Source organism: Salvelinus sp. IW2-2015, linkage group LG4q.1:29 (genome assembly GCF_002910315.2).
Source record: "Salvelinus sp. IW2-2015 linkage group LG4q.1:29, ASM291031v2, whole genome shotgun sequence".
In the NCBI taxonomy this organism is placed as follows: Eukaryota; Metazoa; Chordata; class Actinopteri; order Salmoniformes; family Salmonidae; genus Salvelinus; species Salvelinus sp. IW2-2015.
This window is the reverse complement of record NC_036842.1, coordinates 63,016,959-63,033,311: the sequence shown is the minus strand read 5'-3', so window position 1 is coordinate 63,033,311 and position 16,353 is coordinate 63,016,959. Positions and strand designations below refer to the sequence as shown.

Here is a 16,353-nt window from a genome sequence, read left to right as displayed (position 1 = left end):
TGACTTTTACTTTTACTTGAGTCATTTTCTATTAAGGTATCTTTACTTTTACCCAGGTATGATAGTTGGGTACTTTTTCCACCACTGCTTTCTAGCTCCCTGAGTGGTGAAGGTGGAGTGGAGGGGACATTTACCCCAACTGTGAAGCATGGCTCCTTACGCATCTGTAGTGGTGGTGGAGATGGCACACACTTATCCACGAAGACTTACAGACACTTAGGCCTACAGTTCATGATGAAAATGGCCAACATCAATGATTCACAGCCCTACGAGATACGGCTCAGGGGCCTCAATTATAAATGTTGCGTATGCACAAAATATTTATATATCTGACACAAAAGTTGGCATTTGCTGAACTTGACGTGAAAAAGTGCTTGTCCTCCCACAAATTTTAAACCATGCGTAAGCACAGTTTCTAGTGGTTGAAGAATTGCATTGCAGGAAGGCAAATTACCCTTGTAGCCTTGTGCAAATGGGGAATATATGATGACGTATTCATAACAAAAACACTGGTAACCTAGCTAAATCATTTTAAATAGGCATATATTTCTTATTATTTAGGCTATTTCATTTCCATGATCATTGCAGAATAAATTCCTCACCTTTTCTGACTGTGATGGTTTCATACTTGCAAAATTGACACGCCCTGACCTTAGAGAGAGGTTTTTTTTCTCTATTTGGTTAGGTCAGGGTGTGATGTGGGGTGGGCATTCTATGTTTTGTATTTCTGTGTGTTTGGCCGAGTGTGGTTCCCAATCAGAGTCAGCTGTCTATTGTTGTCTCTGATTGGGAATCATACTTAGGCAGCCTATTTTGCCACCTTAGTTGTGGGTAGTTGTCTGTGTTAGTGGCCTGTATAGCCCTAGTCAGCGGCACGTTCGTTTTTGTTGTTTTTTTGTTGGCGACATTCATAATAAAAATAAATGTACGCTCCCCACGCTGCACCTTGGTCCGGTCATTTCCACGAAGACGACGCTCGTGACAGAAATAGACTACAGGTTTACAACAAGTTAGGATAGGCTACCATTCATCCCATCTCTCATTTAACTGGACCCACGTCAAGGTAGTAAATAAACTGAAAAAATATATAAATGCAACATGCAAAAATGTCAAAGATTTACAGTTACAATTATATATAAATCAGTCAATTGAAATACATTTATTAGGCCCTAATCTATAGATTTCACATCACTGGGAATACAGATATGCATCTGTTGGTTACAGATACCTTAAAAAAAGGTAGGGGTGTGGATAAACAAAACAGTATCTGGTGTGACCACCATTTGCCTCATGCAGCACAACACATCTCCTTCACATAGAGTTGATCAGGCTGTTGATTGTGGCCTGTGGTATGTTGTCCCACTCCTCTTCAATGGTTGTGCAAAGTTGCTGGATATTGGCGGGAACTAGAACACGCTGTTGTACACGTCGATCCAGAGCATCCCAAACATGCTCAATGGGTGACATGTCTGGTGAGTATGCAGGCCATGGAAGACCTGGTAAATTTTCAGCTTCCAGGAATTGTGTACAAATCCTTGCGATATGGGTCTGTGCATTATCATGCTGAAACATGAGATGGTGGCGGATGAATGGCACGACAATGGGCCTAAGGATCTCATCAAGGTGCATTCAAATTGCCATCGATAAAATGTTGTTGTGTGTGTTGTTTGTAGCTTATGCCTGCCCATACCATAAGCCCACCGCCACCTTGGGACACTGTTCACAACGTTGACATCAACAAACCGCTCGCCCACATAACGCCATACATGTGGTCTGCGGCTGTGAGGGCGGTCAGACGTACTGCCAAATTCTCTAAAATGACGTTGGAGGCAGCTTATGGTGGAGAAATGAACATTCAATTATCTGGCAAAAGCTCTGGTGGACATTCCTGCAGTCAGCATGCTAAATGCAAGCTCCCTCAAAACTTGACACATCTGTGGCATTGTGTTGTGTGACAAAACTGCACATTATAGAGTGGCCTTTCATTGTCCCCAGAACAAGGTGCACATGTGTAATGATCATGCTGTTTAATCAGCTTCTTGATATGCCACACCTGTCAGGCGGGTGGATTATCTTGGCAAATGAGAAATGCTGACTAACGGGGATGTAAACAAATGTAAAACATTTGAGAGAAATAAGGTTTTTGTGCATATGGAAAACTTCTGGGATCTTTTATTTCAGCTCATGAAACACAGGACCTTACATGTTGAATTTATATTTTTGTTCAGTAGCTAGTATTTTGCTCTATGCGATCCTAAGCTTCTAGTTTAACGGTAGAACAGACTGTTCACCTTTTCCATTGACGTTTGGAGGCTATGTCTGAATACTGTAATGTCACATTTCTAGAGTAGACAGTGTGTAAGGGCACAAGGCGAGACCCAGATGCAGACACAGGGGGCAGATGGTTAGAGTCCAAGAGGTTTGTTAACAATCCAAAAGGGGTAGGCAAGAGAATGGTCATGGACAGGCAAAATATCAAAACCAGTTCAGAGTTTCAGAGGTACAGAATGTCAGGCAGGCTCGAGGTCAACGCAGGCAGAATAGTCAGGCAGGCGGGAATGGAGTCCAGAAAAACAGGCAAAGGTCAAAACCGGGAAGACTAGTAAAAGAGAATAGAAACCACGCTGGTCGACATGAACATTCAAGACGGACTGGCACAGAGAGACAGGAAACACAGGGATAAATACACTGGGGAAAATAAGTGACACCTGGAGGGGTGGAGACAATCACAAGGACAGGTGAAACAGATCAGGGCGTGACCCAATGTTTAATTTATAAACATAATACATAATACAGATATCATAACCACTGCAGAATAAATGCCTCACCTTTTCTGGCCATGATGAGTTCATATTCCCGGAACTAGCTATACAACACCCATACGCATCTGTCATTTAATTGGGCCTATTAGATAGGTCCTGTACCATTATTTTATATTATATCATTTTATAGCAAGATGAAGATAATTTACCTTAGCTGAATAAAATAGAAAGGATATTTTTCCCATTCCGGAGCGAGTGTGCATATGAAGTAACTAGGTTTAGCGTAAAAGTGATCATTTGAAACAAGTCCTATACACTAGATTTAGAGTTTTTGCCGCAACTGTAGTTTTGATTTGATTTTATTAGGATCTCTTTTAGTCCTCATTTGGACTAATCTTCAAAGAGTCCTTAACAGTTGTGAATGAGACAAACTTTAGAATGTCTTAGAAATAAAAACAAATATGAACTGCATGGTGAGACTATAGGCTATTGATGATTTGAGAAAGTCACAAAAAAAGCTTGCCTCAGGCTGCACACGCTGTTCTCACATCAATTGGTCATATTTGCACCCATCAAACCATTCTCAATTTAATCTTGTCTTTACTAATATGTAAAATTAGTTTTGATTTATTATGTCCCATTATTAAATGGGCAGGAACAGGGGCAGGGGTAAAATACATGTCATCCTTATGCACTGGAATAGTGAATGGAGGCTGTTTTTCCACAGTTCCTTTTTCAATTGTGTTGGGTAGGCTACACTGGTTTTATAGCAGAGCAATGTGCGTAATATGAGCAGTTGAGAAATAAATATAGTAGCAGCTGGGATCCTCCTCTTTTTAGTGGCAACCATCAAAACGCTGCTTTCACATGGGATTGCATATAGAAATGTCTGGGCTGATTAGAACCCTTATTTCACTTCACTCATCAACCACTGTTTGAGGATTATGCAGCCTCTCGCTGCACGACAGGTGATATTCCATATGCCATGGCCTCGCCAACCCTGTTGCTGCAGCTACCCAGTGCTTAATTTGGAAACCAAGTGAAATCTGTTTGGGAACATGTTTTCACAATGAAACATATTTCATTAAACTATTGACAGGCCCTCACTCTGTGTGCTCAAGAAAGGAATGAAGGAGAGAGAGGAGGAGATGGAAACGCACAGTGATGAGATATTCTGTAGCTAAAGGTAATGTGTCAGCCTATTAATTAAAGAAAAAAAGCTCTATTACTAGGCTATTCAAAATCAAATACGAATTCACTGTAATTGTAGGCTAACCAGCCTACTCTGTAGCCGCCCTGCACAATCAATGAACCAACAGCATTGCCTAGGCCTATAGGTTCTCTCCCAGACATGGATAGTAATGTTGGAGCGTAGCAGAAGATAAACAGTCCATCCAGTATGCATAATAATACAGTCCACACTCAAAGGAAAATACTAGAATTTGTAATAATTTATAATATAGGCTATACCAATTATGTACCAAAGACATCTTAAGTAGTTTTTTTTTCTTCTGCTGTGCGTAATATGCGGTAGGCTATGTATTGTATAACGGCACAATCATTATTTTAATTCAGCCTTTTTTTTTTCAGGCTTGATCATATGCTCTAACAGTATGGGTGTTTTGAATGAATCATCACCTGAGAAAGCGCTGTCCATTGTGTTGTGATAGGCTTTGAAACAACATCCACCACGACAATGTTTTCCACTCAGTTTCCACCTGTAGTTGAACTTCTTTCTTCAAATGGATCGATCACAGTGAAGTGAGTTTTAAAAGCATGATACTGTTTTGATGATAAGTGTTTAATGTGATTTTAGATTACATTTTCAGGATGTCAGTGTGGTTAGAGGGACAATAGAGCGCTGAGTACCAGGCCATTAGCAACATGACGACCATTAGCGAGTTGGGTTCTATTAAAACATGTCCAGAGTGCATAAGAGAAGATTACAGTGAATCGTGGAATTTTACTGCAGTCATGACTAATGACTATTGGTGTGGCGGTAATACAGTCACCGCAACAGCCCTAGTAGGGGCCAGAGACTGTTTGATGACATGGAAATGTCCCTGAAAGAGGCAGTTTGCTTTCATTGCCTAAGTAATGATGTGGCTGTATGAGTAGTTGAAGTTGTGTTCATTGTCATAGAGACAGTGAGACAGTGAATAGAGTGCTGTCTGCTCTGAGAACCAACTCACGTATAAAGACCTCCTTTATCCGTCACCCCCAGACTAAATCTAGAAGGCAGTGCGATTGAAAGCTGATCTATTATTTGTAATCTCTGAAACCTGTAGAAGTCAGCAAACCGTTGTTCCTATGCTTTCCTGTAGGTACTGTAGAGCTGAAACAAGCTACATATTTGGTGCAGGGGTTAAACAAGCCCAGTTGGATTTCATCTTAGAGCAGTAACTCGCTGGATGTCAATGGCTCTAAAAAGAAAACTCCACCATTAGATGTCTATACGGGAACAACAGATGACCTTGAAATGTTGCCTTTCCTCGAAGTACACAAATAGACACAAAACTACAGTTGTTCCTACATCTACAGTACCAGTCAAAAGTTTGGACACACCTACTCATTTTAGGGTTTCTCTTTATTTGTACTATTTTCTACATTGTAGAATAATAGTGAAGACATCAAAACTATGAAATAACACATATGGAATCATGTAGTAACCAAAAAAGTGTTAAACAAAATATATGTTTTTTTCTAAATATATTTTACATTTTAGATATTTCAAAGTAGCCACCCTTTGCCTTGATGACAGCTTGGCACACTCTTGGCATTCTCTCAACCAGCTTCATGGAATGCGTTTCAATTAGCAGGTGTGCCTTGTTAAAAGTTAATTTGTGGAATTTATTTTCTTCATAATGCCTTTGAGCCAATCAGTTGTGTTGTGACAAGGTAGGGGTGGTATACAGATAGCCCTATTTGGTAAAAGACCAAGCCCATATTGTGGGAAGAACAGCTCAAATAAGCAAAGACAAACGACAGTCCATCATTACTTTACTTTAAGACATGAAGGTCAGTCAATCTGAAAAATTTCAAGAACTTTGAAAGTTTCTTCAAGTGCGGTTGCAAAAACCATCAAGCGCTATGATGAAACTGGCTCTCATGAGGATCACCACAGGAAAGGAAGACCCAGAGTTACCTCTGCTGCAGAGGATAAGTTCATGAGAGTTACCAGCCTCAGAAATGTTTGCCCAAATAAATACTTCACAGAGTTCAAGTAACAGACACATCTCACCATCAACAGTTCAGAGGAGACTGTGTGAATCAGGCCTTCATGGTCAAATGGCTGCCAAGAAACCACTATTAAAGGATGCCAACAAGAAGAAGAGACTTGCTTGTGCCAAGAAACACGAGCAATGGACATTAGACCGGTGGAAATCTGTCCTTTGGTCTGATGAGTCCAAATTTGAGATTTTTGGTTCCAACCACCATGCCTTTGTGAGGTGCAGAGTAGGTGAATAGATTATCTCTGCATGTGTGGTTCCCACCATGAAGCATGGAGGAGGTGTGATAGTGTGGGGGGCTTTGCTGGTGACACTGTCTGTGATTTATTTAGAATTCAAGGCACACTTAACCAGGATGGCTACCACAGCATTCTGCAGCGATACACCACTCCATCTGGTTTGCTCTTAGTGGGACTATCATTTGACTATCATCAGGACAATTACCAACACAACTCCAGGCTGTGTAAGGGCTATTTGACCAAGAAGGAGAGTGATGGAGTGCTGCATCAGTTGACCTGGCCTCCACAATCCCCCGACCTCAACCCAATTGAGATGGTTTGGGATGAGTCTGACCACAGAGTGAAGGAAAAGCATCCAACAAGTGCTCAGCATATGTGGGAACTCCTTCAAGTCTGTTGGAAAAGCATTCCAGGTGAAGCTGGTTGAGAGATTGCCAAGAGTGTGCAAAGCTGTCATCAAGGCAAACGGTGGCTACTTTGAAGAATCTAAAATCTTAAATATATTTTGATTTGTTTAACACTTTTTTTGGTTACTACATGATTCCATGTGTGTTATTTCATAGTTTTGATGTCTTCACTATTATTCTACAATGTAGGAAATAGTAAAAATAAAGAAAAACTCTTGAATGAGTAGGTGTGTCCAAACATTTGGCTGGTACTATGTGCTGTGTTTGTTTGTCGTTAAATAATTGCAGGTCCTTTTTTAGGGTGCATAGTCCATTGTGAAAGTATAATGTAGCTGGTACGGAATGGTTGTATTCAAATGGACTATTCTGTAGCTGTGTGTGAATATACTGATTCTCCAAGTGAACTCTCTGTGAGAAGTCCTTCCAAAATGTCCTTAAACAGCCCCATGTTTTACTGTAAATACACAGTACATATGTGCTGTGCTGCTCATGGGCTAGGACAACATATGTTCTACATTCTACAGGCATCGTCTGTTGGCTGAAAGACATCAAGGATCTTCTGGGAAAAATGTAAAATGGCATAACATCAATTGGATCTGTGTTTGAAACTAACTAATTACCTACCCATAACTTTTCTGTAGTCCTTTACTGCAGTCAAATGACAAATTCACTTTCTAGTGGCTTCATGGATGGAATGTTATTCGTATTTTTTCTTTTTTTACACGCAGAAAATCTGGTGTTTCTATGTGAAACAGTTTTGTTATATTTCAGTCATCTGTGGTGTATATAAAGTGTAATATTGGGATGCAAACTCAAAATGTAATACATTTCAACTCTGTATCTGACATGGTACAGGTGTCTTCTTTTTTTAAGCCCATAACCATGTGTGTGAGGTGTAGACTTTTGTTTCAAAGTTGATTTGTTCAAGACTACCAAGAATCACTCTGTGTGACCCTGACTAAGCCCCCTGCAGTAAAAGGTTAGGTTTGAAGGACATACATTTTTGTAAATATAGTGTATATCCTCATATAGTCTGGGGTGAAAGTAAGGAGGTCCAGTACGGGGTCCCGGCAAAATACTGTAAATAGTGGGGGTACGCCGTACCAGTAAAACATGAGCCTATCACAATAATTATAACAAAATGTCAAGAAAACTGTAGGCTATTATATCACTTTTTAATATTACCGCATGTCAGAGGCATGAAAAATGTGTGAATGAACTTGAAAATGTGTGTTATAGCCTATGCTCCAAAAATAGATGTGGTTAGATGAAAACAGACCTTTAACCAAGGCAGTGGACGCAAAAATTCTGGCCTAATGACAATCACCATATGCCTTTACACTTGTTGGTGTTTTGTGTAACAGATGTCTCTTCCATTCACCACTGTTTGGAGGATGGAAATATGTTGTGAGAGGTTGAACATGCAGGTAGGCTAGTAAAGGAGCCCTTTGAAGTGACTGTTAGACAATCAGATGTAAACATCATGACTGGTTGTGTTTATGCCACAATAAAAAGGTCATTCATTTGAAAAGTTAAATGACAATTCTTTACAACTAGGCCCATAGAGGTCCTATTGAATGAATAGGGATTCTATATGTAAATCGATGAATAGGCCCATTAAAAAAGTACATGCACGTATAGGAGGTTCCATACCGGGAAGAAATGAATCCTTTCACCCCTGCATACAGTATCATAGACATTGTGGCCTGGTTCCAGATCTGTTTGTAGCATCTTGCCAACACCTATGGTGTTTGGCATGACAACCGCCATATGAGTTGGTTATACAGCACAAACAGATCTGGGAACGGTCTGTAAGCACTGGTTTTACATGTCAAACCAGTCTGCATGGGCATGTGAGTGTGCAGTGTGGTGTGAATCTAACATCCTCTGATCTCTTTTGCCTTTAACCTTCCTCCTTCTGCTGGGACCTGTGGATGTTGCTGCCTTTGCTAGCTTATTGTGAGTACACATCGGATTACACATCCGGTTACACATCCGGTCACACATCTGATTACACATCTGGTTACACATCCGGTCACACATCCGGTTACACATCTGGTTACATATCCGGTTACACATCTGGTTACACATCTGGTTACATATCCGGTTACACATCTGGTTACACATCGGGTTACATATCCGGTTACACATCTGGTTACACATCCAGTCACACATCTGGTTACACATCCGTCACACATCTGGTTACACATCTGGTTACACATCCGGTCACACATATGGTTACACAGCCGGTTACACATCTGGTTACACATACAGTCACACATCTGGTTACACATCTGATTACACATCTGGTTACACATACAGTCACACATATGGTTACACATCCGGTTACACATCCAGTTACACATCCGGTCTCACATCCAGTTACACATCCGGTTACACATCTGGTTACACAGATGGTAACACATCCAGTCACACATCTGATTACACATCTGGTTACACATTCGGTCACACATGCGGCCACACATCCGGTTACACATCTGGTTACACATCCGATTACACATCCGGTTACACATCTGGTTACACATCTGGTTACACATCAGGCCACACATCTGATTATACATCCGGTCACACATCCGTTTACACATCCGATTACACATCCGGTTACACATCTGGTTACACATCTGGTTACACATCAATTACACATCTGGCCAAACCATGTTCTCATCTGAATTGTTCTGCTGATACACATACTTAACTGAAAGCAATCATGTTTTGGTGTTACTAGGACATTTGCTTGGAAGATTTTGCATTATTTGAATACATACAGTATGTAAGAAATACATCATCCATATTTTCAGTGGAAGAAATACAGCCAGTTATGATTTAATACTGACAATTTGCTAATGACTGCTTGTTGTTTTGTGTGACTCCAGGTGATTTCGCCGGGGATGGAGAATGACCACATCTTCCATATGACTGGGTCCGGTGCTGACCAGGACCCCAAGGGTGTGTTCACCATCAACAGGGTGACCGGAGAGGTGTCCGTCAGCCAAGAGCTGGACAGAGAGGCCATCAGCTCCTACACGGTGAGTACATACCTCACACAGCCGAAAGAAAGACAGACATTTTGATTCCATCCCCTGATGCTTTTATTCATTCATGTACAACAAAATATGTGTAAAACGTAACATTAGAGAGATAGTAGAGGTGTTTGGGTTTCAACCACAGACTTAGATTCCAGATCTAGGCTGTGCATTTATCTGGCAGAATCAGTCTGAGAGAAAATGGACTCAAATTCTCTCATGGGTGACTTGATGCTATCAGTCACAAGTTGAAGGTTTGTGATAAAAGAGTCATAAGAAGACTGCGAGAATCTAGTTTATTGAAATGCCTCTGGGGTGTCTTCCTGACTAAAGCATTCCCTTGCAAAAGAGAGTGATTCTTTCTTCAAGTCACACACAATTGATTGTATCCCACTTGCAGTGATAGACACAAGTCTAGTTAGTTGAGTGCATGTTCGTAGATGTGACTTTGCTTTTTTAATGACTGTCAATGGAGTGTGTGGCTAAACATAAGTGTCTGGGGTGTTTGATTGGTGGTGAAGTAGAAGGAAGGAGCAGGCTTCTGAGAGAGGGGCAGAGGGAGACAGCAGGCCCAGGTGGGATTAAACCAGAGACACAGCCAAGCACTTGACATTTACATCTCTCTCCTGAGCTCTCCCCAGCTACACACAACACGCAAGCACATACAGTGCATTCGGAAAGTATTCAGACTCCTTGACTTAAAAAAAACAAAATCCAGCTCATAAGTCTACACACAATACCCCATAATGACAAAGCACCATTTATTAAAAATAAAAAACTGAAATATCACATTTACATAAGTATTCAGACCTTTTACTCAATAGTTTGTTGAAGCACCTTTGGCAGCGATTACAGCCTTGGGTCTTTTTGGGTATGACGCTACAAGCTTGGCACACCTGTATTTGTGGATTTAAGAATGATGAAGGCCACTGTGTTCTTGGGGACCTTCAATGCTGCAGACATTTTTTGGTATCCATCCCCAGATCTGTGCCTCGACACAATCCTGTCTCGGAGCTCTACGGACAATCCCTCGACCTCATGGATTGGTTTTTGCTCTGACATACACTGTCAACTGTGGGACCTAATATAGAGAGGTGTGTGCCTTTCCAAATCATGTCCAATCAATTGAATTTACCACAGGTGGACTCCAATCAAGTTGTAGAAACATCTCAATTTCGAGTCTCATAGCAAATGGTCTGAATACACACACACACATGCACACACACACACACACACATGTACACACAGCCTCCAATCTCAGTCCCCACTGGCAAGCATGCACACATCATTTTTTTAAATTGATTTTATTTAACCTTTATTTAACGAGGTAAGTCTTTAAACCACTGCCATTTCACTTGAGTTAAATGTAGATTTTGATTAAGGATGTGACTGTGTCCACCTGCGTGAGTGTCTGAGGAGTTGTGTAGTTGTCTGTGTTCGATGGTTTAACTTATGACATATCAGTGGTTTAACAGTTTGTGTCGGTGTTGACTCTTTCATTGGAAGATGCTGTTTGTATTTAGTTGCTTACGTCCATATATGGCCTGTTGCCATGACATGCTTGGTGCTGGATGTTGCACTGTTAGTCACATTAGATCCAGAGAAAACATTGCTAAAAGGATAGCATGCAATTACTCTCTCTCCCTCTTGGTCTGCTACCAATGCACTGCCCAATTTAATTCAGAAATGTGGAAATGAGTCATGGATTGATGCCCAGGAGCGGCAGCATTATGATAATCCATTGCCTCCCCTGCTCTGCTATGTTTTAGAGCCTGCCTGGCCCACTCATAACACATTGTGTTATTGGAGCTCCACGCTAACTGCTTTATCAGTCACACAGATGCAAAGTTTGGGGCTTTCACCTGACTTTTCCCTAACACACACACACACACGCAGACACACACGCAGACACACACGCAGACACACACCCACACACAACGCACACAACACACGCACATACACGCACAACACACACACACGCAGACACGCAGACACACATGCAGACACACACGCAGACACACACACAACACACGCACACACACGCACCACACACCACACACACACACACACACACACACACACACACACACACACACACACCACACACACACACACACACAGCACACACACACACACGCAGACACACACGCAGACACACACCCACACACACGCACATGCACACACACACACGACATACACCACACAACACACACGCGTGCACACACACGCCACGCACATTCACGCACACACAACACACACAGAGAAACAGAAACGGAGACACACACACTCTCTCTCTCTCTCTCTCTCTCTCTCTCTCTCTCTCTCTCTCTCTCTCATATACACACACACCCCACCTCCACTGGGCTATGACCTCATGCCACTCATTCATCCTCTATACAGGCTGTTTACCAGAGCCCACAACATCATTCTGTTTCCTCCTCTGTCCTCTCTCTCTCTCGCTCTCTCTCTCTCTCTCTCTCTCTCTCTCTCTCTCTCTCTCTCCTCTCTCAGGAGGGATCTCTAACAGGATGTTGTTATATATTAATCTCTGTTGTAAACAGCACCGTTGATTGTTCTAGACTGACGCATTGTATTGTTAATGGTCTGAAATGTGAGGAAGGAACAACACGCTTTCCGCTGTTATGAAACACTCAGACAATATTCAGAGGTGAGAGAAGGAGGGAGAGAGATACTGTATAGAAGAACAACACAGACAACAGACGACGAGACACGGGATCAGCAACTTCCCATGATTCGTAGTTTTTAACCGCTGCACTATTATAGTTATTGTATTTTGCAGTTTTCTGCAGCTTACCCAAATCATTGACTTACTGCTGTTCAGTTGCTACCACCATATACAGAAATGAAGAACAGATGTAGACTGTTATTCCTTCACAATCAAATGCACTCATACAAATAAACGCAGGTTCATGTAAACACAACAAAAATTAAAACAAAAGTTTAAAGCACTGACACAGTTTGTCCATGTGATACTTCCTGTGTCAGAACATTCATCTTTCTGTCTAAGCAAGCGTGGAATTCATATCTAGCAATCTCTCACACACTCTCCTTCCTATCCTCTCTCTCCTCCCTCTCCTCTCTCTCTCTCCATCTCCTCTCTTTCTCCCTCTCCTCTCTCTCTCTCCATCTCCTCTCTCTCCTCCTCTCCTCTCTCTCTCCATCTCCTCCCTCTCTCTCTCATCTCCTCTCTCTCTCCCTCTCATCTCTCTCCTCCCTCTCCTCTCTCTCCATCTCCTCTCTCTCTCTCCTCCCTCTCCTCTCTCTCTCCCTCTCCTCCTCTCTCCATCTTCCTCTCTCTCCTCCCTTCTCCTTCCTCTCCTCCCTCTCCTCTCTCTTCTCCTCTCTCTCTCTCCATCTCCCTCTCTCTCTCTCCATCTCCTCTCTCCTCCCTCCCTCTCTTCTCCTCCATCTCCTCTCTCTCCTCCTCTCCTCTCTCTCCGCCCTCTCCTCTCTCTCTCCCCTCTCCTCTCTCTTCTCTCCATCTCCTCTCTCCTCCCTCTCCTCTCTCTCTCTCCATCTCCTCTCTCTCCTCCCTCTCCTCTCTCTCCTCCCTCTCCTCTATCTCCTCTCCATCTCTCTCTCTCCTCCCTCTTCCTCTCTCTCCTCCTCTCCTCTCTCTCCTCCCTCTCCTTCTCTCTCCATCTCCTCCCTCTCCTCATCTCCTCTCTCTCCTCCCTCTCACTCTCTCCTCCCTCTCCTCTCTCTCCATTCCTCTCTCTCTCGTCTCCCTCTCCTCTCTCTCCTCCCTCTCCTCTCTCTCCTCCCTCTCCTCTCTCTCTCCTCCCTCTCCTCTCTCTCCTCCCCCTCCTCCTCTCTCTCTCTCCATCTCCTCTCTCTCCTCCCTCTCCTCCCTCTCCTCCTCTCTCCCTCTCCTGTCTCTCCTCCCTCTCTCTCTCTCCTCCATCTCCTCTCTCTCCTCCATCTCCTCTCTCTCCGCCCTCTCCTCTCTTCCTCTCTCCTCTCTCTCCTCCCTCTCCTCTCTCTCCTCCCTCTCCTCTCTCTCCCTCCCTCTCCTCCCTCTCTCTCCATCCCTCTCTCTCCTCCTCTCCTCTCTCTCTCCCTCTCATCTCTCTCCTCCTCTCTCCTCTCCCCTCTCCTCTCTCTCCTCCCTCTCATCTCTCTCTCCCCTCCTCTCTCTCTACCTCTCCTCTCTCTCCTCCTCTCCTCTCTCTCCTCCTCTCCTCTTCTCTCCCTCTCCTCTCTCTCCTCCCTCTCCCTCTCTCTCCATCTCCTCTCTCTCCTCTCTCCCTCTCCTCTCTCTCCTCCCTCTCCTCTCTCTCCTCCCTCTCCTCCTCTCCTCTCCACTCCTCTCTCTCATCCCTCTCCTCTCTCTCCTCCTCTCCTCTCTCCTCCTCCCTCTCCTCTCTCTTCTCCTCTCCCTCTTTCTCCTCCCTCTCCTCTCTCTCCTCCTCTCCTCTCTCTCCTCCCCTCTCCTCCTCTCCTCATTCTCCTCTCTCCTCTCCTCTCTCTCCACCTCTCCACCTCTCCTCTCTCTCCTCCCTCTCCTCTCTCTCCTCCCTCTCTCTCCTCCCCCTTCCTCTCTCTCCTCCCTCTCCCTCCTCCTCCCTTCCTCCTCTCTCCCTCTCTCTCCTCCCCTCCTCTCCTCTCCATCTCCTCCCTCTCTCTCCATCTCCTCTCTCTCCTCCTCTCCTCTCTCTCCTCCCTCTCATTCTCTCCATCTCCCTCTCTCTCTCCTCCCTCCCTCTCTTCTCCTCCCTCTCCTCTCTCTCCTCCCTCTCCTCTCTCTCCATCTCCTCTCTCTCCTCCCTCTCCTCTCTCTCCTCCTCTCCTCTCTTCTCTCCTCTCCTCTCTCTCTCTCCATCTCCTCTCTCCTCCCTCTCCTCTCTCTCTCCTCTCCTCTCTCTCCTCCCTCTCCTCTCTCTCCTCCACTCCTCCCTCTCCTCTCCATCTCTCTCCATCTCCTCTCTCTCTCCCTCTCCTTTCTCTCCATCTCCTCCATCTCCCCCCTCTCCTCCCTCTCCTCCTCCCTCTCCTCTCTCTTTCTCCCTCTCTCTTTCTCCTTCTCCTCTCTCTCCTCCCTCTCCTCTCTCTCCTCCCTCTCCTCTCTCTCCTCCCTCTCCTCTCTCTCTCTCCATCTCTCTCCCTCTCATTCGATGGTCATGGTCTTTATAGTTCTCATGTAAAGGCTCTATTATCATTGGTCTGGACTGCAGCTTGTCCCCATGCCCATACCCATGTCAGGCTTGGTAAATCCCCCTCAGATGGAGTCTGGCTCAGGGTAGATGACAGATGACAGTAGCCTCTCCCTCTGCTGCTGGAGACTCTGAGCTCCCAAATGCATTGGAGTGTTTTTTTAGTCTGTCTGATCCCTAGTGCAGCACAGAGCACATGAGCAGGTCACTCACTCCTGTATAGGACTTGAGAGGGATTTCATGATTACTTACAGTTGTACAGTTGGAGACGCAGCCATTTCCATAGAAACAAGACACAAAGGAAGTTGAAGAAGATAGAGGATTTAGAGAAGAAGAAAACAAGCAGAAGCTCCTGGGTATAAGGATATAAGTGAGCTGTTATCATTGGCTGAGGTGTGTAAAGGTATGAGAGAGCTGGAGGAGAGTTTAAAGGACTGGACATCCGTCTGTAGCCAGACACACAGCCAGACTCTGAGATAGAACTTGAGAAGATAACAAACACTACACACAGTTTAAAAGGTGTGTTTGAGGAAGTTTGGCTATGCATGTAGGTGTATATTTGACTGTGTGTGTCTGTATATCTGACCAGTCAATGCTCTGTTCTTTTAAAGATAGTCTGCCCTCTGTAGACCTAAACCATCTTTGGCAGCGCATTGATGTTGTTGGACAGAATCGTGTGAGTGTTTGTCTGCTTGTTGTGCATGTACTGTATGGTCAGCACACTGTGAAATAGCTTCCTGGCAACAAGGCTAACCAATTCCCTGTTATCTGAAAGGAAGGTTAACTCATAATAGTTGTTCCTCCTCACTACCAAAAGGCTGACAAAAAAGGTTTTTACAGAGTCTCTCAGCTGGGTTGAGACTGGCACATGAAAGCTGAGAGAATGGGGATCAGGGGACAGAGACATGCTCCCGATGCCAGATCAAATTACTGCTCTCAGATAAGACCTATTCCTCAATGCTCCCAGACGCCGCTGTAGAATGACACAATGGCAGCACAACCTCATCCCCCAGCTTACTGCAGTCTACTCAGCCTCATAGATACTGACAGCAGGGCGATGAGAGACAAGGAGGAGGAGCAACAGGAGAGAACCGAGAGAGATGGAGATGGAGAGAGAGACAGAGAGCATATACAGTATATATACAGTGAGGGAAAAAAGTATTTGATCCCCTGCTGATTTTGTACGTTTGCCCACTGACAAAGAAATGATCAGTCTATAATTTTAATGGTAGGTTTATTTGAACAGTGAGAGACAGAATATCAACAAAAAAATCCAGAAAAACGCATGTCAAAAATGTTATGAATTGATTTGCATTTTAATGAGGGAAATAAGTATTTGACCCCTCTGCAAAACATGACTTAGTACTTGGTGGCAAAACCCTTGTTGGCAATCACAGAGGTCAGACGTTTCTTGTAGTTGGCCACCAGGTTTGCACACATCTCAGGAGGGATTTTGTCCCACTCCTCTTTGCAGATCTTCTTCAAGTCATTAAGGTT

The 16,353-nt window shown here is 43.8% G+C and overlaps 1 protein-coding gene across 1 annotated transcript in view; it reads left to right on the top strand.

The window, feature by feature from the left end:
* Positions 1–16,353, top strand: part of cdh13 (cadherin 13, H-cadherin (heart)) — a 526,099-nt gene that overhangs the window by 232,519 nt on the left and 277,227 nt on the right. Inside the window, exon 5 of the mRNA XM_023985362.1 lies at positions 9,533–9,685. Within this exon, the coding sequence (XP_023841130.1) occupies positions 9,533–9,685 (153 nt within the window). The remainder of the gene's footprint in view (positions 1–9,532; positions 9,686–16,353) is intronic.